The sequence below is a fragment of the Erythrolamprus reginae genome, chromosome 3, assembly GCF_031021105.1.
Source record: "Erythrolamprus reginae isolate rEryReg1 chromosome 3, rEryReg1.hap1, whole genome shotgun sequence".
Classification (NCBI taxonomy): domain Eukaryota; kingdom Metazoa; phylum Chordata; class Lepidosauria; order Squamata; family Dipsadidae; genus Erythrolamprus; species Erythrolamprus reginae.
In genome coordinates, this window is record NC_091952.1 from 20,188,442 (window position 1) to 20,214,848 (window position 26,407).

Sequence of the window (26,407 nt, forward strand, 5' to 3'; positions counted from 1 at the left end):
AGCCTCCTTTGGCGGCTGGGGAGCTGCGCGGCTTTGCCTTTTGCTGGGAGGGCAAGTGAAGGGCCAGATCTCCTGCCTCCTGCCTCCCCCCCCCCAATGTCTCCGCTGTAGCAGCTGCTACAATAGACTTCCACGCCTTTCGTCCGTGCCTGGCGGGAGGTGAAGAGTTCTTTGCCCAGTGCAAAGTTGACAGCAAGCAGTTCCGCAGTCGCCGAAGGAGGCTTAACCCGCCCGGTTTCAGTGGGGTTTCCCCGTTGCCCAGGGATTCCTGAACCCACCACAGCCACCTCCGTTCGGGCGAAGGAATCCCTGGGCAACGGGGAAACCCCACTGAAACCGGGCGGGTTAAGCCTCCTTCGGCGACTGCGGAACTGCTTGCTGTCAACTTTGCACTGGGCAAAGAACTCTTCACCTCCCGCCAGGCACGGACGAAAGGCGTGGAAGTCTATTGCAGCAGCTGCTACAGCGGAGACATTTTGGGGGGGAGGCAGGAGGCAGGAGATCTGGCCCTTCACTTGCCCTCCCAGCAAAAGGCAAAGCCGCGCAGCTCCCCAGCCGCCAAAGGAGGCTTAACCCCACCCCTCTGTCCCACCCATCGCCCGTGGCCGGCAGAAAAGCGGGGATAGGCAGGAGGAGGTTATGCCGACCACGGGCGATGAGTGGGACAGAGGGGTGGGGTTAAGCCTCCTTTGGCGGCTGGGGAGCTGCGCGGCTTTGCCTTTTGCTGGGAGGGCAAGTGAAGGGCCGGATCTCCTGCCTCCTGCCTCCCCCCCCCCCCCAAATGTCTCCGCTGTAGCAGCTGCTACAATAGACTTCCACGCCTTTCGTCCGTGCCTGGCGGGAGGTGAAGAGTTCTTTGCCCAGTGCAAAGTTGACAGCAAGCAGTTCCGCAGTCGCCGAAGGAGGCTTAACCCGCCCGGTTTCAGTGGGGTTTCCCCGTTGCCCAGGGATTCCTGAACACACCACAGCCACCTCCGTTCGGGCGAAGGAATCCCTGGGCAACGGGGAAACCCCACTGAAACCGGGCGGTTTGGACTTTCCATTCCTCCAAGTCACTTCGCCGCTCGTGTCCTGGGTAAACCGGGCGGCAGGATACAGGCTTTGAGTTTTTGGCTGCAGGGGGAGGGAGTTAGGAAAATCCTACTTCTCCCCCCGCAGCCAAAAACTCGCAAGGTAAGGTTCGGGGCGGGGCGGGCGGGGCCCTTTTGTGCCAGTCGGGGAGGCGGCGGCGGCTGCAGCAGAGGCGGGCGGGGGAGGCCGGCCCGCCGGAGGGGCGATGCTGGCGGCGGAGACAGGCGAAGTCCCGCCCGCCCCCCGCCCGCTTGGCCCCGGGGGGCTGAAGGGAGCCAGGCGGGGGAGGGCGGGGGCTACTCGGTTCTTCCTCAGCCGGGGGTAGCCGGAGCGCCGGCCAGGCGGGGGCGGGCGAGGCGAGGGCTGCGGGGCGTGCCGGGCTCCAAGTTGCCGCGCTGCCTTTGTAAACCTGCCCGAGGGAGGCGAGGGAGCCCCTTTGTTGGCCGGCGGCCTGGCCGGCCCTTGGCGCGCGGTGCCCGCGGGGACTGCTGCGGCGGGGCCTGCCCACTGCCTTCGCCCAGACCAGAGGCATCGCTCGGCTGGGTTTGCAGATCCGCGGAGGCATCGCCGAGGGCGGGCTGAGCGGCGCTGTGTTGGGAGCCCGTGCCGTGGGAGCGGGCGGCTTGGCCTCGCTGCGGCGGCGGCGGCTTTGCGGGTCCTCGCTGGCGGCCTCGCCGGGCGGAGGAGGCTGCGGGGCTTTCTAAAGGGAGGAAGAACTTGCTATCGAGCCTGCTAATGAAATCCAACCGGCGGAGGGTCTGAAATTCCACCCGAGGGGAAATGGGGGAAAAAAGCCCAGCCGGGAGCGCGGCGCCAGGCATTGTTCTCCGGACCCCTCCCGCAGCCTGGAGAGGGAAAGGGCCGCTGCGGGTTGGATTTCATTAGCAGGCTCGATAGCAAGTTCGATAGCGGCGGGCGAACGAGGCGAGCGGCGGGCGAACGAGGGGAGTGGGGGGCGAACGAGGGGAATGGGGGGAGAACGAGGGGAGCGGCGGGCGAACGGGGCGAGCGGCGGGCGAACGGGATGTGCGGCCGCCGAACGGGGCGAGCGGCAAACGGCGGGCGGGCATCAGCGAGGATCCGAGGCGGCGGGGAAGACCCAGGGAACGTTCCTTCGGCCGCCCAACAGCTGATCTGCTCGGTAGCGCGGCAGCAGCGAGGAGCCGAAGATGAGGTTTCCCCGTTGCCCAGGCAAAGGGGAAACCCCATCTTCGGCTCCTCGCTGCTGCCGCGCTACCGAGCAGATCAGCTGTTGGGCGGCTGAAGTAACCTTCCCTTGGTCTTCCCCACCGCCCACACGCAAACTTCACCATCTGCGCATGTGCGGCCATGAAAAAATGGCCGCACATGCGCAGATGGTGTTTTTACTTCCGCACCGCTATATCGCGAAAAATCGAGTTTCGCGAGGGGTCTTGGAACGGAACCCTCGCGAAACTCGAGGGATCACTGTACATATTAAAAGAGAATTAAGAATACTTGAGATCCTAAATTAGGAATTATTGTATACGATAATTGGTCAAAAGAGAGAGATAATAAATAAAAGTATAAAGTAATCTCGTAAAGGTTTTATAAATGGGATAGGTAACTTGACAGCAAAATACTCTGTAAAATGTATACAGTATATCCGATAATAGCTTTTGTTTGATAAGGGACTATAGATGTCCCACCTGTATGTTATATGTTTTGTCTTGTTTTGTGTGTTCAATAAAAGCCAATAAAAAATTGAAAGAAAAAGATGAGACTGGACAGCCATTTGTCTGAAATATACACGGTCTCCTGTATGAGCAGGGGCTTGGATTAGAAGACCTCCAAGATCCCTTCCAACTCTTGTTATTCTGTTATGAAAATGTAAACAATCACAAGATTAATACTCTGCAATTCATTGGAACCTCTCTGAATCATGCAGGTTTTTAATGAGGAAAACAATATACAGTGGTACCTCTACTTAAGAACTTAATTCGTTCTGTGACCAGTTTCTTAAGTAGAAAAGTTGGTGAGTAGAAGCAATTTTTCCCATAGGAAACAATGCAAAAGCAAATAATGCGTGCTAACCCATTAGGACAGAAATAAAAGCTCGGAATTTGGGTGGGAGGAAGAGGAGGAGGAAGAGGAAGAGGACAGTCGCTGCCTAGGGCGAAGGGAGTGTTTCTTTTCTCTGAACGCTGGTAGAGGTTTTTCCCTCTCCAAGCGCCCAGAGAAAGGAAAATGCTTTGCTCGCTCTGGACTGCCAAAGCCTCCTTAAGCGCCACCGAAAGGCTCCTCTGGCAGCCCAGAAAAGCCTGAGATGGCTGGGATTAAAGGGGGAATGGCAGGAAACTGGGTGGGCCTTCGTGCGACTTCAAATTTCCTGGGAAATTTTCCCGGGCTTGGGTTCTTAAGTAGAGGCAAAACAATCTTGAACACCGGTTCTTATCTAGAAAAGTTCTTAAGTAGAGGCGTTCTTAAGTAGAGGTACCACTGTACTAGATCAGGGGACAGCAACCCGCGGCTCTGGAGCTGCATGCAGCTCGTTCAACCATCTGCTGAGTCTCCCTGTCGCTGGTTGGCACAATTTTGAGAGGAGCTTCCGGTTGGGGGGGGGGGAGCAGTGCATGCCAGAAGGAGACTCTACAATTGATTGGGCTTTCAGTTAGCACAGGTAGAGGAAAAAGGATGACACACTAGAAGGAAACTCTATGATGGGGAACTGTACTTCCAGTGTGCTCCAGAATTGAACAGTGGGCTTCTGGCTAGGGTTAGACCCCAAAGGAGAAAACTGTCTGAAGTAACACAAGTGTTTGCTGCATGTATCCAGCCAGGGGCCGTAGTTTGAGGACCCCTGATATAGTGCAATATAAAAATGCAATTAATTTTTCTGCAGACCACCAAAATTTTCACCAGTGGTCCACGGCCCACCAATTATACAGCATTAAATAACAGGATAAAGAGGCACAACTTATAGTCTGAAACTGTCTTTGTAATTAGGATTGGAATCAAGTAAGGCAGCACCTCCAACCTCCACCTCAAGGAGATAACTCAAGAGCCATTGCACAGTGCATAGTACCAAAAGTCCCGAAATATCTGACAGGATCTTTCATTCTTTCTTTCCTTTCTTTCTTTCCTTCCTTTCTTCCTTCCCTCTCTCTCTCTTTCCCCCATCCCTACCTTCCTTTTTCTTTCTTAATAATAGCCAAGAAGAAACCAAGACTGCTTTATTCCCCAATTCGCTGGAAAACTCCTGCTTTAAGTCTCAGTTGGTACCAATTAAGCAACATTTGTACAGTTAAGGTGGGTGGGGCGGCACATGGAACAATGATACGATTCAGATTGAACAGAGGTGATAAAAATATATACACAATGGAGATCCAAGGAAAACAATACAAGCTGAGTGGAACAATTGAATATGAATGTGTCAGAACAGTGCTAAATTGAGTGTGCCTGAGGATTTTTAGTCCATATCCTCATCAGTCTACACACAGAGGATAAATAAATCAAGAGGACTTAATGATCCTCTAATAATTTCAAGTTCTGGAGTTTTTTAATGCAGCTTTGAACTAGTGTCAATAAGTAAAGTTAACATCTAACTAAATTCTAAAGGATGCCTTATTTTTAAATAAAATTAACCTTGAGACTAAAGAGATTGGAGATGCAGTCTACAAAGTGGTAACTTTTACTTACAACCACAATCGAACCTAAAATTTCTGTTGTTAAGCGAAAAGTTTGTAAAGCGAATTTGGCTCTGCTTTACGACCTTTGCCATGCTTAAGTGAATCGCTGCATTAGCTACATTAGGAACACACCGTTAAGTGATTCCTGACCTCTCCTTTGACTTTGTTCAGCGCAAAGGTTGCGAAAGGTGACCACATGATTGCGGGACACTGCAATGGTCATAAAAATGAGTTGGATGCCAAGCATCTAAATTTTGATCACGTGACTACAGGGATGCCACAACTGTCATAAATACAAAAAATGATCCTAAGCCACATTTTTTCAGTGCCGCTGTAACTTTGAACGGCAAAGTTAACAGTTAAACAAACTGTTGTAAGTTGAGGACTGCTTACATTATGTATTGTACCCAAAAAATGAAGTAAATCTCTAGTGCTTGTACTTCATTGTGGTGTGGCTTTTTTTTCTTTCTTTCTTTTCTTAACATGTTCAAATTGGGCTGAGTAAAATGTCTTTAAAGATTTCAAAGAGATAGCACACTTGGGGAAAACTAGCTAATTGCTAATAAAAAAACAAACATTAACTACCAGAAACATAGCAACCAACTCCTGCAGGACACATTTATCCCACAAATATGTCAGCAGTCTTACTTTTGTAGATAACTAGAGGTTTTGTTTTCATCTTAACAGAGAGAAAAAAACACCTCCTAAAATTACAGGTATTGTGATTTATTAATGTGTGCATTTGACACCTTTGTCTGCATTCCTCTGAACCAAAAAAAGCCTGTTCTTTGCCAGGCCAACCAGGAAACATTCCCTCCACCTAAATAAAGGATCAAATCGTAAAATCATAAGCCTAGAAGGGACCTTGGAGCTCATCTTCTCCAATTCCCTCCCTACCCACGGCAGGCTCAAGTTCAAAAATATTCCATCAAATTCCAAAAAATTAAGGATACGCAACTTGAACTCTGTCTAATTACAGTCATGTGATGTCCTGTGCAGTATTTATTTATTCCAATCTTGTATTAGACAGGAAAAAGTATGAATTGTATCTGTAGTGTTAAATAAAAGCAATTTTATTTACAGGGTTTTAAAAGGATAAGGATCTTGTGGAGGTGGACGATCTGTTTAGGTCGTGGCGAGCTCAATCAAAAGCCTCTGTACTGTTGTAATCAGGTTCCCTTGGCTTCATAGGCCTACTGTGTGAGGGAGGCCTAGCCTGAGTTGGGGTGAAGGACGATCCTGGGAACATAGGCCAAAGCTGTTTATTTTGTTTTGTTCGTTTGTTTTCTAGGCTGCCCTTCTCCTGAGACTCAGGGTTGCTTACAACATAATAATACAGAACAATAAAAGAAATCGAAGTTAATTAAAACAACTAAAAACACCCTAAATTTTTTAAACATTATAATCAGTGCATCACATACAACTCAATCACACTTCCACCAATCAAAAAGTAAAAAGCGGCTGGAGCTGAGTGACCAAGCTCAAGAGCCCCAAGCCTGCCGGCATAAGTATGTTTTCCCTGTGAGATTGGGCCACTGCAGTGAGGTGGGGATGGGCGATCTTCTTAGGCCGTGGCATGCTTACTCAAAGCCCTCTGTACTGGCCTAATCAGACTCCCTTCGCTTCACAGGCCTACTGTGCGAGGGAAGCTTAGGCCTGTGTTGGGACAAAGGATGATTCTGGGAACATAGGCCGAAGCTGCTTCTTGCGAGATTGGGCCACCACAGTGATTATATATACAGTGATACCTTGTCTTACAAACTTAATTGGTTCTAGGACGAGGTTCTTAAGGTGAAAAGTTTGTAAGGCGAAACAATGTTTCCCATAGGAATCAATGGAAAAGCGATTAATGCGTGCAAGCCCAAAATTCACCCTTTTTGCCAGCCGAAGCGCCCGTTTTTGCGCTGCTGGGATTCCCTTGAGGCTCCCCTTCATGGGAAACCCCACCTCCGGACTTCCGTTGCCAGCAAAGTGCCCATTTTTGCACTACTGGGATTCCCCTGCAGCATCACAAAAACTCGGAAGTCCAGAGGTGGGGTTTCCCATGGAGAGGAGCCTCAGGGTAATCCCAGCAGCGCAAAAATGGGTGCTTCGCTGGCAATGGAAGTCCGGAGGCGGGGCATCCCAGCGGCGGCAGGTTTGTAAGGTGAAAATAGTTTGTAAGAAGAGGCAAAAAAATCTTAAACCCCGGGTTCGTATCTCGAAAAGTTTGTATGATGAGGCGTTTGTAAGATGAGGTATCACTGTAATTATAATTTATAATTATAATATAATTAACTCAGTTCTATATATAATTTATATATTATTATATAAATTATAATAATATATAAATTATATATAATTATAATTTATAATTATAATATAATTAGCTCAGTTCTACCCAATACTATACAGTATTGGGTAGAACTGAATTAATTATATTAGTCCGGCCCTCTAAAACCAATTTCTCATGCAGCCCTATGGCAAAATTAATTGCCCACCCCTGGCTTAGGCCATGCCATTCTCAATCAAAGGCCTCCATACTGGCTTAATCAGGCTCCCTTCATAGGCCTACTGTTTGAGGGTGGCCTAGCATCTTCAGAAAAACACCGAGCCAGTATGGAACACGACCATTGTTCCAAAAGGCCACCCCTAGGGGAACTAGAGGTGTCCTACCCCCACAGTATTTTTCACCAGATAGTAAGTCATATGTGTACCATGTTTGGTTGAAATTGCTCACGGCATTCCAGAGTTATGCTGGAGCATACATACAGCTTTTTTTATAAAGAAAGAAAGAAAGAAAGAAAGAAAGAAAGAAAGAAAGAGAGAGAGAGAGAGAGAGAGAGGGAGGGAGGGAGGGAGGGAGGGAGGGAGGGAGAGAGGGAGGAAAGAAAGAAAGAAAGAAAGAAAGAAAGAAAGAAAGAAAGAAAGAAAGATCTGAACTCCCACTCTGTGAGAACCTTTCAGGAAAAAATTATCCTGCTGCCCTTCAGATACCAAACATTACTGTAAGATTTTATAAAATGAGAGCATACATGAAAATGTAAACAAACACTAGGAAGTTTACAGAAGAAGACAGCGCATCCTTGCCACATGTGTTGGAATTCAGAAATGTTTGTACATTTTTCCCACACTTAATGAAAACACAGATATATCTAAAATATGACAAGACTCCCAACTTAACTTGAAATGCTTTCTGTTTAATGGAATGCAGAAAGATGAATTAGCTAATCATTCCTCTGCCTATTGAGGACATACCTAATTTTCAGAGGGACACCCAGATGAACTGATACAGGAGAGGAAAAAGTTCATATAGATAGGGGTTTTTTGTTTTGTTTTAGAAGCAATGCTGCCAAGTTACCAAAATATTATAGGACCATAGCAAATTTCATTCCCAACAGACTCTGCTGCCAAGAAGGAAGCAGCTGAAAGGAGACGCTTGGAAAGATAAAGAGTGAGGTTATGGGGGGGGAAATGAAATCCACAGTTAATGGACACCTGATAGAGCAGCAGTGGTGATAGAGGCAATTTATTAGTACTAATAAGGACTAAAAGTCTGTAGAGATTCCCATTCATCAAGGTTATAGTTGTTCCAAAGGTACTTTCTCAGGAGGCAACTGGACTTTCTTTTGAAAACATTTCTCTTCTCATTCATGGAAGCTTCCCGAAAGCCCAAGTCTGCAAAAAAGCAGCACAACAGGCAAACCAGAAGTGCATTTTTCTGAACTTCCGGTTTAGCCATTTTTTCACCATTCCAGGCTTCAGTGAGGCCTGTGTGCATGCGCAGGAATGGGGAGGATTGTGTGGATATACAGGGGCAGTGCAGGGCATGTGTGCGCGCATGCGTGGGGAAGGGAAGGGTATGGGTACATACACATATGCTAGCACACCCACATACCCTTTTGGCATGCGAACAAAAAAGGTTTGCCATCACTTGTCTAGGGCTATAAAATAGATACCAACTTTTTAATTAAAAAAAATATACTACTCCAATAAGGTTTATCTAGCACAATATTCTTCTCTGAAATGAAGTTCTGACTGGGGTCCACAATCGGCTGATTAAGCAATCAAAAGTAACAAGTTATAAAAATTCAGAAATGCTACATACTAAAAACAAAGAGTTGTACCAAAATCCAGATGTTTCAAACTTGATCCCTGCTCAGCAACCCTAATCTAAACATGAACCACGCTCACTATATCTAATCTTTCCCCCCCCCCACCCCTCCAGGAGATGCTATTAGAATAATTTGTCAAGCCTTTTTTCTTCCAAATGGGATAGCAACAAGGTTGAACAGATCGTCCCTTCTGCCCATAGCTCCTTGCATACATCCAAGGCAAGTGATTAAAGAGAAGGTTCCCTCAATGGTTCAAGGGAGCTTGCTTTAAGGTCAACAAAATAATTTGAGAAAATTATCTAGTTGCCCTAATGCTCAGGAGAACTTTGAGGAAAGAAGAGAGAGAGAAAAATAATTGCATTTACTCCATATGTACAATATACTGCCAAAAAGCCATATTAAATAGCCCAACCAAAGCCCAAAAGAGAAAAAAGACTTCACCAGTAATCAGCACCCAGATCATCATAAATTAACTCCAAGGTCAACCTCAGACCAACAATCAAGCAAGCAATTCCACAATAATGGGTGGAAACTAAACAGGGAGAGAAATAACTTAGAACTAAGGAAAAATTTTCTGACAGTCAGAACGGTTGATCGGTGGAACAGCTTGCCTCCAGAAGTTGTGAATGCCACAACACTGGAGATTTTTAAGCAGATGTTGGATAATCATCTGTCTGAAGTAGTGTAGGGTTTCCTGCCTAAGCAGGAGGTTGGACTAGAAGACCTCCAAGGTCCCTTCCAACTCTGTTATTATTATTATTACCCCAATCGAGGAAACTGCCAAAGAGCTACTATCAGTAAACAGCCCTAAGAATATCTAAGACTGCCCTCACCCAAACAGACAGGCAAGTCACCAGAATATAAAACAACAGTCCTTACTAGCACTGATGGAGATACCTACTTAAGGTAATTGAGCTATGCTGACTGCATAATTCTGGGAGTTGAAGTCCACAAGTCTTAGGTTTTCCGATCTAGACTGAAAACACTGCATAAAAGGGAACTAAAGAAACTGCAGAGCTCAATAATTTTATAGACATTATACTGTACACATATTTATGTTAGCAATTATTGCACAAACTTTGAGTCTAGATATTGATGTCTGTTAAAATCTCTTTCAGATGTAACTTTCATTTAAAATGTAGGCATTGATCAGAATTTGAAAAGAAAATCAAATGCAATATAATTATTACAAATACATTTAATGATACAAGAACACTCATAATCTCTATTTCCAAGAAACATTGTAAGATGATAACAATGTCTGTCACTCTGATTTCTTTCTCTTGATCACCTAACAATCAAGTAGCCTCAGCAAAGAGTTAAACTACAAGGATGTTTAAGCTTGTTTTGTGAAGGATCCCAATAAGAAGAGATGAGAACCACAATGGCTAAGGCAACCACCGCTAAAGAAAATCAGCATAATGAAAAAAACCTAAAATACCAATAAATCATTGTCTACTGACATTTGTATTTCAAACTCAAGAAGCATCATCAAGTCAAAAGCTCCGCATTTACTTCAGTAGTAAAAAGAAACAAATTTAGAAACCACACTGTTCATTTTCAATGTGGACAATCACAGAATTTATGTGACTATGAATAATTGTGAACCATGAAAAGCCAAGTCTGTCCATATTGTAAGGTTATTCAGTGGACTGATTATCAAATACAAAAGAGCTTACAGCAGTGATGGCGAACCTATGGCATGGGTGCCACAGGGGGCATACGAAGCCATATCTGCTGGCATGCGAGCCGTTGCTATAGCTCAGCTGCAACGTGCATGTGTGTGCCAGCCAGATGATTTTTGGCTTGCGCAGAGGCCATCACTGGCTTGTAGCATAGCATAGACCAGTGATGATGAACCTATGGCACGCAGAGCCATATCTGCTGGCACATGAGCCGTTGCCCTAGCTCAACTCCAACATGCATATATGTGCCGGCCAACTGATTTTTGGCTCACACAAGAGACTCTGGGAGGGCATTTTTGGCTTCCAGAGAGCCTCCAGGGGGATGAGGAGGGTGTTTTTACCCTCCCCTTTGGAACCTTTGAAGGGGAGGGTGTTTTTAACCTCCCCTTTGGAACCTTGGCAGGGCGAAACAGGCTGTTTCTGGCCTCCAGGGGGTCTCCGGGGGGTGGGGAAGCTGTTTTAGCTCTCCTCGGGCATTGAATTATGGGTGTGGGCACTTGAGCATGTAATATAGCATGCCCGCATGCTCTTTCAGTACCTGAGAAAAAAAAAGTTTCACCATCACTGGCATAGACTTTATTGTCAGGTGCAAGCTAATGCTTCACTATATTCTGCCTCTTACACAGAAATATATCCAGATTGCGTGCTTTCTCTTGGGAACAGACAGATAACACTCTGTGAAAGTGGAAGTGGTGGATGGTCAGTCCTGGACTTCTTATGGTTGCACAATCTCCCACTTGAGTCCTCATGCTTGCCTGTCCAGGAAGACACACACCACACAATAAAAGGAAAACCCAAAAGTGTTTATAAACAGAAAAACAGAAACAGCTCTCTTTTTAAATGTCAAAGGGATTTTCTGGTACACACAAGGCACAGGTTAAATGCACTCCAATTGCTCACCCAATAACTGGGAAATTGAGTCCAATTCTAAAGTCCAGAGAGTGCACACACACAATCCTGAACAGCAAAAACCACGATCTTGACGAAACAATGAATCAGATAAACTGCCATGAGGCTAAAACACCAGGCTGCACTTTTATCTGTAGCACTAATTACAGCAGCCCCACCCAACCATAGGTGGCCTCATTTTCTCTTGTAATAATCCTTCAGTTGTTGTCTCCTATGCATCACTCTATGCATGTGTGGATGTGTCATTAATTCTTGTTCAGAATCCAGGGATGATACAGATGACTGATCTCCTCCTGGGCGGTCTGCCAAACTCCCCTCTTCCCTGTCACTCACGTTTCCTTGGTCAGAGGAGACTTCGTCGTCAGATTCTACTGGGAGCAAAACAGGCCTGCGACATGTGGATGTCTCCCCCACATCCACCTCCACATTCCTTGGGGCAGGAGATGGGCCAGAGCTAACCACAACATGTAAGATGCATCAGAGTATAAGACACACCTTAGCTTTGGGGGAGGAAAATGGAGGGGGGAGGAGAGAGGAGGAAATCTGCCTACCAAGTATTCATCTGGCCAGTGTCCTTTTTAAAAAAAAGTAATGCGATGGGAGAATTAGAGAAATAAAAAAAACAGCAATAGAAAGCGCTCAGGCAGTAATAGTTCTGGGTTGGAAGGATGCGACAAAATGGACAATGCAAAATTGGTATAGGTACATGGTGGACCATATTCAATTTGAAATTATGGAAAAAAGGATAAATTTGGATAATGAAACTGAGTTGGGACAGCTGATGGGACGGTGGGACAAGGTAAGACGATATATGACGAGCAGAATCCGAGACCAAGCTACAAGAAATAAATTGGAATCACTCTATAATATGTAAACAGATATATTGCTCTTGGGTTAAGTGGACTATACAAGAAATACCCCCAATTTTGTGGTGGGGAATGTGTGTATGTCGGGGTGGTGGGCACAATTCACTACGCACTGTTTTATGTTGTGTGATGTTAAATTGTTAAAAATCAATAAAAAATATTTTTTAAAAAAAATCTGGCCAGTGTCCTTAGTCTGGTCAGTTCAGCATGTTATTTTATCCCCTAGTTAGGGCTTAAGAAACCTTATTAAGAGAGAGTAGCAATGAAAAAGCCTGTAAGCTGGGAAGAGAGGGCAAAATTGTTAGCGCCTCGTTAGGGCTGGAAAAAAAAAACCTTCGGAAAAAGCTACATTCAGAGTATAAGACGCACCCTAATTTTCACCATCAGGGGGATGGTGCTTCTTATACACTGAAAAATACGGTATCTAGATTTGGGGGAATACTGAGACCTTCAAAATGAAGAACAGAGCAGTTTTGTCATCAGAGTTCCTTAAAAAGTAGGGCCACATAGATGAAAGGGGGGGGTCAGGGGGGAGACAGGAAAACAAAATCCTAGTTCTAGAGACAGATGTCAATTTGGCTAAAAGTGAAAAGCTTTGTGCTTGAATGAATTTTTATTGGGCTGCCAAGACAAAAGACAAAAGATTTCCACTGAATAAACAACCAATGTCCTTTTCTCAAGAACCAAATGCATCCAAAATCAAATCGAGGCAGTGAGAATAAATATTTCCCTAACTCACAACTGCAATTCAGTTAAGCTAAGATTAAAGCTTTGTCAAAATCCACAGGACTTAAGATAAAGGAACACAGGGCAAAGTTATCCTAGAATAGTGTGTGTGTGTGTGTGTGTGAGAGAGAGAGAGAGACAGAGAGAAAGAGAGAGAAAAACACACACAACTGAGGTCAGAGCAAGGAAGTAACGTACCTTGTGACAAGTTTCCGTTTTAATTTCTTTGAGAGCACGTTCAGAAAACACACACCCACAGTTGCGCAAGAAGCAAAAGCTGAGAAAACCAAAAGAAAAGAGATTAAGTTAAATCGAATATATAGCTCTTAATCCAGCTCAAGCAACTCATGATTAGAACAGAAATCCTATGTACGGTACGTAGTCCTTGACTAACAACCACAACTGAGCCCAAAAGTTATGTTGCTCAGCCCCATTTTGCAATCTTGCTTGCCACAGTTGTTAGGTGAATCACTGCAGCTGTTAAGTCAGTAACATGGTTGTTAAATCAATCTGACCTTTGCAGAAGGTCACAAAAGGGAATCACTGGACTCGGGACACTGCAACTGTCATGAGTCCTTGACTTACAGTCCTTGAGTCCTTCAGGATTGGGCGGCATAGAAGTCAAATATATAAAATAAAATAAAATAATAAATAAATGTCTCTGACTTTTGTTCATATCACCATGGGGATAGTTGTTCATGTGGCAAATGGTCAAAGGACTTTTTTTAGATCCGTTGTACTTTTGAACGGTCATTAAATGAACTGTTGTAAGCCAAGGATTACGATGTATTTTAAGCTAGTAATTAGAAGACCTACAGAATTCATGCATACTTATTACTGTGAAAAAATATATAGGATCCTGGTAATGTTATGCAGGCTAATTTTTAATCAATACACTATTTGTTTCAAAGGTATCCTAGTTGCAATGTTGCACACTCCTTGTTAGGAATTAAATCTCTTTGCTAGGGCAGATTTTTTAAGCAAATCTCTGATTAGGAACAATTTGCAGACAGAGTAGGGAAGTCGTATCCTGTTGCAATAAAAACAATTTTTTCCAGAGCTTACTGGAAAGACAAAACAAGGAAATATTGCTCCCACGCTCCATCTAGATTTTTAACATGGTGCAGACAATAATGTAAATAATGTTTATATTCTTACCAGATAAAGTTTCTGGGAAATCAAATACCCAACACTATTTAAAAAAAAATATTTTCAACTAGCTTAATCAACGAATTGCTTTTGAAAAGTATGGCTTTTGATGTATGATCAACTCAGAAACTTCTACTTTCAATTTGTCTTCAGGAAAAAATATATATTTTATGTTTTTGGCAAAACTGCCAATTGATCATTCTGACTTTCTCCGAACGCCTATGTACTTAACATAGATTAATATGTGGTAATCTGAACATTTTAAGAAAAAGAAAACAATGCAAGACTACAATATTTGCTATTACATTTCAGTAAACTAATAAACACCAGTATATGTTTCTTAGATTTAACATTTTCTTCCAATTGTTAAAATATTAGATTACAGGTAGATCCAGACATTTCAGACCTAAGCCTGAAAATCATTATTCACAAACATTCATCAGTAAGATTGATTTCTGCAATAATGTAAAGGTAAGAATAATAAATAAAAAATATATTTGCCAAAAAAAGTCCTACTGACTATATTGAGAACTAATTGTACAACAAGGCTGCTGTCAACAATCTGCCATAAATATTAATTACTTTATAATGTTGTTTGGCTTACGGTGGAGGAAAAAGAAGGGGTTAACAAGGATTTGAATGAAATAAGGAAGAGGCAAGGATGACAGAGTTTCCAGGACCTAATAGTAAAACCAGTGAGAGTAGTCCTTATTGCTGCGTATATTTATTTCTTAAAGAGTGTATTCAAAAGAAATTGGGAATCTGTCAGGGTCTTATGTTTATGAGAACAGAAAGATGCAAGGAGGGGAGGGGAAGGGAAGTAACATCACCTTCAGTGTGTATTTTCTGTCTTGTTTGGGGTTTCTATTTTGTATCTCCATTACTCTTTTTTGCATTCTAACACACAATTATATAGTTAGTGTTGTGGTTAGCTCTGGCCCAGCTCCTGCCCCAAGGACTGTGGATGTGGAAGAGACATCCACATGCTGCAGGCCTGTTTTGCCCCCCCCTGCCCCCCCCCCGGAATCTGATGATTCAGAACAAAAGTTAATGGTGCAGCCACGCATGCAGAGAGCGATGCATAGGCAGCAACAACTGAGAGATTATTATCAAAGAAAATGAGGCCACCTGTGGTTGGTTGGGGTGTGGTGATTAGTGAGGCTGCTATAAATAGCAGCCTGTGGTTTGGCCATTGTGGAGGATTATCTGATCGTTGTGTTTCGTGACTGCTTTACTGACTTTGACCTTTTGTGTGCTGATTTCCCCCGCTTTGAAACTAAACCAGAGCAAAGTGTGTTTCACTTTCTGAAAGAAGAAGGACTGTGAATTGCCTCATAGCTGCAAGCTAAGTATCACAGAACTGATAAGGGACTTGTACAAATTACCAGTTTGTTTGGAGACAAATGCTCTTTGCTATACCAAAAGAGGGCTTAGTTTAAGTGACTTTTCATTATAAAGAACATTGTTTTGAATTTTCAAACGTGTGTGTGTCTGAAATTTGTACCTGTGAATTTTTGGGAGACGTCTACCAGAGAGCCCGACAGAACAGTTAGGGACTGTGGATAATCAATTTCATAATTTATACTATTGATAATAAAGTATCTGCATTTGCATTGCAACCATTTGTTGTTACATTACAGGTTTTTTTTAAAAAACAACAACAACTATGTTCCAGGGAATTCATAAGTGATTAAAGACCAAAGAAGAATTCAGCCAATTTTCCAGTGTTATTAGAGTTTTGCTCCTTCACCAATAGTTCCAAAATTCTTTTTTTTTAATAAAAAATCTTAATTAAAAGAACAATCCAATAAAAACTTAAAACCCCTGTCACGGGGTATTGCAAATATGATCTTCATTGCTGTGACATGCTGAGTAATAAATCTGCCTGAGTAAATATGCTTGTATGTGGGTTTCAGACTAGCCTATGTGCTGTTTCACTAACCCTCAAACCACAGCATAAATAATTCTAACCGGCTCAGAACTATTTTTTTAAAAATCACATGCTAAATAAGAACATGAACAAACCCTTTAGCTCCATCTAGTTTAAGCTGCAGTTTTAATCACATTGGCGAGGAAACAAGTATCATTGGAATTAACATATAAAAACATTTTAAGACTAAATATTCAGCTGAATTGAGTTTGTATATGGGTATTTGTTTAAAAAATAACTTTTCTCTCATTTTCCTAAGAATATGGATTTACTAGCTCAATGTCATCACAGGTTTCCTAGCCAAGAAATCTTGTACAGCAGGAATAGGAAAAAGTTCAGATGGCAGAAGCCATTACAATGGAGATTAGAAATAGAATAAAATAGAATAGAAAATGAATAATAATAACAGAGTTGAAAAGGACCTTGGGGGTCTTCTAGTCCAAATCCTGCTTAGGCAGGAAACCCTACACTATCTCAGACAAAGGTTATCCAACATTTTATTTGAAACTTCCAGTGTTGGAGCATTCATAACTTCTGGAGGCAAGCTGTGCCACTGATTAATTGTTCTAACCGCCAGGACATTTTTCCTTAGTTCTAAGTTGCTTCTCTCCTTGTTTAGTTTCCACCCATTGCTTCTAATTTTAACCTCAGGTGCTTTGGAGAATAATTTGACTCCCTCTTCTTTGTGCCAACCCAAGATATCATAATATAATATAATATAATATAACATAATATAATAATGTCATTCATGAAGTCTTGCCAGATTTCAACAATTTGCTGGTTGGCTTGAAGTCCCACTGGGGCAATTCTACTCTGGAGGTGGTGCTAGATTTATTTATTTATTTATATTTATTTGATTTGACTTCTATGCTGCCCAATCCCAATGTTGTAGATAGACAACAAATTGCCCCTCCTTCTGGCTCCCCAATCGCCCATCTTTTTTATTAGTCATATTGATATTTTTTCCCGTGTTATCTTTTTCTTTACTTATTACTCTATTATTTTACTTTCACTTTGCTTAACCTTCCCTTTTATGTCCTTGTTTGTTATTGTTGTAAGCCACCTAGAATAGCCTCTACCGGAAATGGGAGATATACTAAGATGACTCCATTACTGCGAGATAGGAACTCCATACTACTCCATTACCAAGGTGAGATAGATGACAAATAAATTTAATAAAACAAAGAAGAAGAAAGCAAAAGTAGTACCAATCACGCTAGGCCCCTTGGTTGCAGGCTCAGAACAACTGAAACACTTGACAAATTCACCATCCGTCAATTGCAAATGTCCGTCTTATTAGGAACAGCTTACATCCTACAATGGTAACATCAACAAACATCCACTTTTTTCTATCCCAGGTTTTGGGGAAGGATTCAACAGGTGGATAAAAATTCCAAGTCCAGTCTGAACATCCGGCTATGAATCATAGTAATCTCATCCCCAAGATTTCACAGGTGAACCATCTCATACATGAGCATCTAAATCTCTTCTGATGTACAGTATATTCTGATGCACCTCCCTTATGAAACCAGGTTGCAACATCCTGGTCTCCTCAGTCCTGAAGAATTGCATTTAAGAGAAGTGACTTGATTGAAGTGTATAAAATCATGCATGGGATAGAAAAAGTGGATAGAGAAAAAATATTTTCTCTATCACACAATACTAGGAGAAGGGGGCACTCCCTAAAGCTCATGGGTAAGAAAGTGAGGACAAATAAAGGGAAATATTTCTTCATCCAGAGGGTCATTGGTTTATGGAATTCACTTCCAGAAGAGGGCGTGACAGCTGTCAGCCTGGATAGCTTCAAGGCAAGATTACACAGATTTATGGATGACGAGTGTATCGGTGGTTATTGAAACAGATGTCCAAGTGCTGCCTCTCTGTTGGTTGAGGCAGGCAGTGTTCCCTTGGGTATCATTTGTTGGGGGTCAAGGGAAAGGGAAGGTTTTGCCTTCTCTTTCTGCTCAAGATCCTTAAGGACAATTGGTGGGCCACTGTTTGACTGGATGGACTGACACTGTTTGACTGGATGGGCTTTGGCCTGATTCAGCATGGCTCTTCTTATGTTCTTATGATGTGAAAAAGATGTGCAATATTATGAGTGACAGTGTTGAGGCTAGATAGATAGTGGGGTTGCCAGCACCACAGTTGAGTTGCATAAATACGAGAACTGATGAGAAAGATAGGAAGATCTTCTGGTGCCACTGGACCTGTTGGGCTATTAAGCTATTAAGGACTTTGTTGACAATAGTGATGAACGGGCAGAGCCTCCAGAATTTTATTTATTTACTAATCAAATTTGTATAGCTGCCCACCTCACAAAAACCAACTCTAGGTGGTGTATAACAATTGGATAAAAATCACAAATATCAAAACAATAGATATTTTTTAAAAATATAAAAATCTAAGATAAAAAATATTTCATTAACAGATAAACAGTTAAAAAACAAACATACAAACTCCTGTAAGAAGAGAGGATGAAAATAGTCACCACAGTAATGGAACCTCTGAGCATATCTCCCATTTCTGGTTCCATAAAATGGGCATGTCCCCTGGGGCCCACCAAGTGGTGCCCCCTACCTGAGTATGTCTCTTCTGCCAGATCTAATGGAGCAAGCTGAAATAACTGGAGAGGGAGTCTCTCTGACACCTGGTCCCATGCCATGAAGGACTTTAAAAGTCAAAACCAGCAACTTGAGTGGGACCTGAAAGCAAACTGTCAACCAACAAACCTCATGGAGCAATGGTGTAATGTGCTGTGTTGTAGGAGTGCACATAACTGTTCATGCTGCTGCATTTTGTTCTAGCTAAAGCCTTGGGTTAGTCTACAATGGCAACCCCATGTAATGTATGTAGTCCAATTTGGAGATGACTAAGGTGTAAGTGACTGTAAACAGAGTCTGCTGATCTAGGAACGGCACACAAGAAGGAGCTGTACAAAGGACTTCCTGGCCATGACTGCCACCTGCTTATTGAGCTGGAGTTGAACAGAGTAGTTAAAGAACAGTATTGTGAGGAATAAGTTTCCAGGTGCTCCTGATAACATTTAAGATGGACCAGGAACTAAAATCTTGGTATATTTGAGACAGATATGACAGTCTCATATAGTGTGAGGTCCGTTATTTGGTGGCATCAAATGTTGTTCAGTGGTAGCATGTTTGCCTGGATCAGCTGCTAGGATCTGGGGCAATCGTGAAGCAAATGTTTCATTGGAAGTGATGACAGCAGCTGTTACTTACTGTTTGGTGATGACCTGCCATGAGGTCATCATCAATACACTACCCTTCCAAATAAAAAGTCCTGGATGTTGCTAAGCACCAGCAGTAAGTAGGAGAAGGCAGAATCGGAGTACCGGCCTGAATCTTGTGCCTGCAATTCTATCTATCAACCTGGGCAACAACTGTAGTATCTTGCCTCTCTCATATTTTATGAAGACTGCAAGCAAGTGAACAAAAGGCTGTTTAGTGCAATCACTGACAGTGTTTTTTGTTGTGTACATTGGAGGAATCTTTACCTGACAAAATTAGAACATTCAATCATTGTCCGAAAATATCACGGTGGATGTTTTCTGGATAGGAACAGAGATTTCCATGCATCACTGAAACAAATCTTACCAAAGATTTGCACTTTGCCAAGTTTTATTCTTTATTTTTCCTTGTATCTCACATGGGATACTGCTTTTCACAGGGATATTATTTTCACGGAGCTATTTTTATTACTACATCATCAAACGTTTGGAGTCACATCTAATTTTTTTTTTTTACAATAACTTTTTTAATGGTTTTTTAGTTTGTTATGTTTTAATCTCAGGTAACTATTCGACTTCTTTTACTGTTTTGTATTTATTCTTATATTTGTACCGCTGTTGTAAGCCGCCCCGAATCCTTTGGGATTGGGCAGCATAGAAACTGAATGAATGGATAAGTAAGTAAGTAAATAAATAAATAAATAAATAAATTTTTTGTACTGTACATGTACATGAAATCTACTGAATAGTTTTTATGTTAGCATTCAATAATATTTTACATCTTTTATTTTCATGGCTTGGAAAGATTGTGGAACAGAACAAGCAATCTTTTTACGAAAAAATGCCACACACTATTAAAAAAAGGTCTCAAATCATATTATTCATAACCTAATTAAAATGGAAACACTTACCGATGCCGTCCATTCATTTCCAATCCAACCACGGGGCAAATAAAACGTGCACTTTGGATGTCAGTATATTTATCCCCTTTTGTATTACCCTTGTCACCAGTCCAAGCTGGATTGTCTGAGAGATTCAATTCTATGACATTCTGTAAGAAATGAACCATACTTTATGTAACTTGACTTAACATTGTGATTAAAAAAAGTATCACCTGTATTGGAAGACAATAGTACTGTTTGAAAAATACAAATACAGTATTCCAGAAGGAAATATATTTTGTTATAGGGTGTAGATGCAAGCAGGCAGTTTCTGGTGATAAAAGCTAATTTTTCTCAAATTAGGTTAAACAACACCAATGGTCCTTTATATGTTTAAAAGCATTAGGGAAGGAAAAAGTCTTCCTTCTTTATAGGAAGAATTGTGACAATGTTTAGGCATCAGAAGCAAAAAGAAGGCAGTATATGTAAGAAGCAGCAATCTAACAACGTATCTTTATGTCACAGAAACAAAAAAGAAACATGTTGACGTTTTTGGGGAAAAATGCATTTTATATACAGTATATGTCCATTTAAAAAAAATACTGTGTAAATTTAAATTTAACACAAAATTGTCAATAAATTTAAATTTAACACAAAATTGTCACAAAAGCAATTGCCTGCAAAGGATCATGGATTGTGGCTGAAAGGCAAAAGCAGAAGCAGTATGTTCCATCCCAGAAATACACTTCATGCTGCATAAATAAGATGCTTCAAAGTTTCATTAATATCAAGGAAATTTATGGCAAGAAAATACAGATAAATTTTGTGACTCTCCTTGTAACTTGTGTACTATAATCATTAATTAACAAGTATTTTACATTTGTTTACATACCTTAATACTCTTGATATGGGATGCAGCCTCCACAAGGACTTTATCAGAAGATTTATCCAGCAAAAATTCAATGACTGCATCTTTGTTGTAAAGTCTAAAGCCAAAAATATATTGTGAAAAATAGGCTAATTTTCTAATTCAAAGTTATTCAAAACATGTGACAATTTGTCTGAAAAAGAACTTAAAGTGTAATCTTACCTGCCAAGTTCACAAGCTACTATAGGTCTGCTTAATTTTTCTTGACTTAGAGTGCAATAGTACCACTGGGCTACTAATTCTGCATTTTTGTCAACCTGGAAATATAACAAATTATATACAATTTTAGAAAAATAAATAATAGTTAAAATCAAAATCTTTGCATTTACTTTGCATGCTTTCTTTTTCACCCATTTCAATTTGCATAGATAGACTATAGTTGGTTAAGTAAACTGCATATGTTTTCCTGTATTGGAATATCTGTAACACAAGTAAATATTACTGTGTGCTATGATCTATGCAGATGTAATATTTTCTTCGGCAGTCCAAGACTATGCTGGCTTTTTTAGTTAATGTGTCACTTCACGCCAATTATTTTCAGGATGCTACATTTCTACTTTATAGGTACAAAATGATTTGTTATTTTATTATCAAATGTTTACACCCCCCTATGCCTTGTGATCCTGGGCAGCATCCAGATAAAAACAAAGAGAGCAATAATGCTATAATAAAAACAAAATTAAAAAATGGCACAAACTAAGCAACAACCAGGAAACCCCTAGACCAGAAGGGGGCTCCAATCACCTTCACAAAAATGAAGTAATCACAGAATTAATAATAATAATTAATAATAATGTATTAGATTTATATGCCACCCATCTCCGAAGACTCAACTGGTGCCCACAACATTGGGCAGGTGCCCACAACATTATGTGTTTATTTCACCATGCTTATTCACCAGTGGAGTCAAAACTAAGTCTAGCTGTTGACACATGTATATGCCCATCTGGATATTTCTAATGTTGAAGAACAAGTTCCCACATTTTGAATTGCTGAAAAGCTTGATTATTATTATTATTATTTATTAGATTTGCATGCCGCCCCTCTCCGAAGACTCAGAGCGGATGCCATTTCAACAGTTACTTTAAGTGTGTGTATGTATGTATGCTCGTACGTACGTACACACACACACACACACACAGTATATTTGTTTTTGTAGATTTTCACGATACAGAGACTTCTGAAACTTACACGGGAAGAAACCCGAATATGCCAAGACCTACATATATATATATTGACACACACACACACATGCATATACACACATATATTGTGTATATATATATACACACATTGTGTGTATACACACACACATATATATATATGTCAAATCCCAGTAAGGGTATGGCTAGCCAGAGCAAGGCCAAAATAGCACTATCCTAGTCTCCCTTAATTTTAAAAATTCAGCAAAAAACATGTGATACAACTGTATGTATGGTATGTTTGTACGTATGTTGGTTTTATACATTTAGGGGTTTTAAGTTAGTTTTTAGTATTGGATTTTTTACTGTATATTGTTCATGTATATTGTTCATGACTGTTGTTCGCCGCCCCGAGTTTTCGGAGAGGGGCGGCATATAAATCCAATAAATTGAATTGAATTGATATATATACATTTCATGAAAAATGTGATGGGAATAATTAATCATGTAAAAACAAACACAATACAATAATCTGATCATAATATGCTCTCCTGACAGCCTGTGGATAACAAATCCCATCCACCCAATCCCAAAAAGAAACAGCTGCCTCTTGTCCTGGAATTACATTTCCCATAAGCTGATTAAGTTATGAAATTCAATGAAACTCCTGTCTACTGTATAGGTAGTCTTCAACTTATGACCACAATTGTGTCCAACATTTCTGTTAAGTGAGAAATTTGTTAAGCAAGTTTTGCCCCATCTTACCACCTTTCTTGCCACAGTTGTTAAGTAAATCCCTGTAGTTGATAAATTAGTAACCCGGTTATTATCTAAGCCTTCCCAGTGACTTTCTTTGTGAGGTCACCAAAGGTGATCACATGGCCCTGGAACAAAGCAACGGTCATAAATATGAGTCAGTGGCCAAGCACTTGAATTTTGATCACAGAGAAGCTAAAAAAATTACCTAACAACGGTCATAAGGCACATTTTTTTCACTGGCGCTGTAATATTGAACGGTCACTAAAAGAAACTGCTGTGAATCGAGGACTTGCAAAAATGAACTCCAAACTCTGATAGTGGATCTATCAGGGTCACCATTTCTCCGTTCCAGAACGGAATACACCCACCAGCCGGAGCGCCCCATGCTAAACCCGGCCTCACCTTCTCCACCTTACGAGGGCCCTTCACCAGCTCGTGCCGTTTCGGGATGGTTCCTCCATCGCAACCCATTTTGCCTCCAACTGGTTTTCTGGAAGTTCCGTGTTGACAGGCAGAAAGGCTCTTCCGGTCAGGTGAACCAAGCTTTTCCGGCGCCAGACCGGCGAAATTGAGGGTGAGCCGTGATGACGTTATCGGTTATGACACCCGGGTAACCTAGTAACGAAGCTGTTTCCCAAGCCGGAAGTGTCTCCTTTAAGGGCTGTATTCGCGCTGCAGACTGAGACATTTAATTAGGCGACCGCTAGGGCGGCGTTTCTCAGTCTGGTTCACTGGAAGAGGTGTGGACTTCGGCTTCAAACCTGGCTGCGGAATTCTGAGAGTTGAAGTCCAAACATCTTTCAGTGGCCAAGTTGAGAAACGCTGCCTCATTGCCTTGGGCTCGCTCAGAAGGCAGATTGAGTTCAGGAATGGTCATTTCGTGCGAATTGACCTAACCCGAGGGGGTTTTTTTTCATAGAAACATAGAAGATTGATGGCACAAAAAGGCTTCATGGTCCATCTAGTCTGCCCTTATACTATTTCCTGTATTTTATCTTAGGATGAATATATGTTTATTCAGTTACTGTAGATTTACCAACCAGGTCTGCTGGAAGTTTGTTCCAAGCATCTACTACTCTTTCAGTAAAATAATATTTTCTCAAGTTGCTTCTGATCTTTCCCCCAACTAACCTCAGATTGTGTCCCCTTGTTCTTGTGTTCACTTTCCTATTAATAACACTTCCCTCCTGAACCTTATTTAACCCTTTAACATATTTAAATGTTCAATTTTTTATTATTTTTTTCTCCACCCTATACAAAGCTACATGTATATACCGTACAATATTACAAAAATCATGTATAAATACACAATTCTTATCATTTAGTCAAAAATACCCTTTTTTCATACATTATAAATCTTCAATAAATCTTATGAATTACATGTGATATATAACTCTGAAAAAAACAAAAAAAAAACCCCACCTCCAGTAAAAAAATGATCTAGCTTTGTCATCTGGCTTCACAATCTAATTAAAGCAACCATTAACCTGGGTTTTGTGGCTGAGTCAGTATGGAGTTGATGATGTGAAACTAAGATTCTGAAACCCAACCACGGTTACTGGGCAGATTTGACCCAATAACAGAATTGGAAGATACCTTGAAGGTTTTAACAGATTAACAGAGTTGGAAGGGACCTTGTAGGTCATCTATTTATTTTATTTATTTATTTATTTTGTCCAATACACAATGAGGGTTTTAGTGGCTATATATCTATATACACATAGTAAAATACTTGATGAAGGTTATAGAGGAGATACTCATAGTAAAATATACCTAAGAAATAATAGAAAAGAGGATAAAGTAATAGAACATATCAATGAAAGAATAGAAGCAGAGATATAGGAATAGAAGAATGGTATAGGAGATATAGGAAAGCAATAGGACAGGGGACGGGAGGCACTCTAGTGCACTTGTACTCGCCCCTTACTGACCTCTTAGGAATCTGGATAGGTCAACCGTAGATAATCTAAGGGTAAAGTGTTGGGGGTTTGGGGATGACACTATGGAGTCCGGTAATGAGTTCCACGCTTCGACAACTCGGTTACTGAAGTCATATTTTTTACAGTCAAGTTTGGAACGGTTAATATTAAGTTTAAATCTGTTGTGTGCTCTTGTGTTGTTGTGGTTGAAGCTGAAGTAGTCGCCGATAGGCAGGACGTTGCAGCATATGATCTTGTGGGCAATACTTAGATCTTGTTTAAGGCGTCTTAGTTCTAATCTTTCTAGGCCCAGGATTGAAAGTCTAGTCTCATAGGGTATTCTATTTCGAGTGGAGGAGTGAAGGGCTCTTCTGGTGAAGTATCAACCCCCCACCTCAAGCAGGAGACCCTACACCATTTTTGACAAATGGCTATCCAATTTCTTCTTTAAAATCTCCAGTGTTGGAGCACCTCTAACTTCTGAAGGCAAGCTGTCCCACTGATCAATTGTTCTGATTGTCATGAAGTTTGTCCTTTTTTTCTAGATTAGTTCTCTCTTTCATTAGCTTCCATCACAGGTGGGCTACTGCCCGCCCACCCGGATGGGGGGGGGGAACGCAGTGGGGTAGCGAAAATAAAGCTCCACCCCAGAGCACCCAATTGGCACTGAAAGATGTTGAAAGAAAATGCAGGGCGTCCTGCATAAGCCACGCCCACAGTGTGGTAGTAAAAATTTTGGTAGTCCTTCACTAGCTTCCATCCATTGTTATTTGTGCTGCCTTCAGGTGAGCCCCATGAGACTTGCAATGGAAGAATAAAATAAAGAGAATCTGCTGGTAAGATGGGAATTGCTTGGTGAATTTAAACTTCTGTGCACACTTCTCTGATCTATAAAGTCTCTGTTCTATAAAGTCAAACTTCAGAAACAACAAAATATTTGATTTTTGGCACCCAGGGTTTGGGGTTCTTAGTGCTGAGCTTGGTTATTTCCTTGAAGATGTTTTATTCCCCAGCTAGGTAATATCATCAATGCTAGTGAGGGTGGGGTTTGTCCAGCAGTAGGCTACGAGCTGGAACGCTAGATTACACTCGCCATGTTTCAGCATGTGCAGAAGCAAAAAAAAACCCTCGCCGAAACACGGGTGCACCTGCGGCTCCGTGCGTGATTTTGCTACCTCCACAGGTGTAGAAGCAAAATCGCGCTGTCCCCGCAAGAACTTACGAGCCGCCACGGCAAGCACAATTTAGCCCACCGCTGGGTTTTGTCTCTATTTATATAGCAATACCACTTAGCTGTATACCATTGCTCTGCCAATCAATTAAGAAACTGCCAATCAAGAACGTGCCAAAAAGCCATCAGTAAACAGTCCAACCAAAAATCTCTAAGACCACCCCCACTCATACAGACAGGCAACACATCAGAATCTAAACTGACTGCAAACAGCACTCCTTAC

At 41.7% G+C, this 26,407-nt stretch overlaps 1 protein-coding gene across 1 annotated transcript in view; it reads right to left on the minus strand.

The window, feature by feature from the left end:
• RTF2 (replication termination factor 2) overlaps positions 1 to 23,593 on the minus strand; it is a 73,052-nt gene extending 49,459 nt beyond the window's left edge. The window contains exons 1-5 of the mRNA XM_070744578.1: positions 23,437 to 23,593; positions 21,296 to 21,390; positions 21,098 to 21,191; positions 20,236 to 20,375; positions 13,197 to 13,275 (exon numbers count right to left, since the gene is read on the minus strand). Of these exons, the coding sequence (XP_070600679.1) occupies positions 13,197 to 13,275; positions 20,236 to 20,375; positions 21,098 to 21,191; positions 21,296 to 21,390; positions 23,437 to 23,505 (477 nt within the window). The 5' untranslated portion in view covers positions 23,506 to 23,593. The remainder of the gene's footprint in view (positions 1 to 13,196; positions 13,276 to 20,235; positions 20,376 to 21,097; positions 21,192 to 21,295; positions 21,391 to 23,436) is intronic.
• Between the last annotated feature and the right edge of the window lie 2,814 nt (positions 23,594 to 26,407).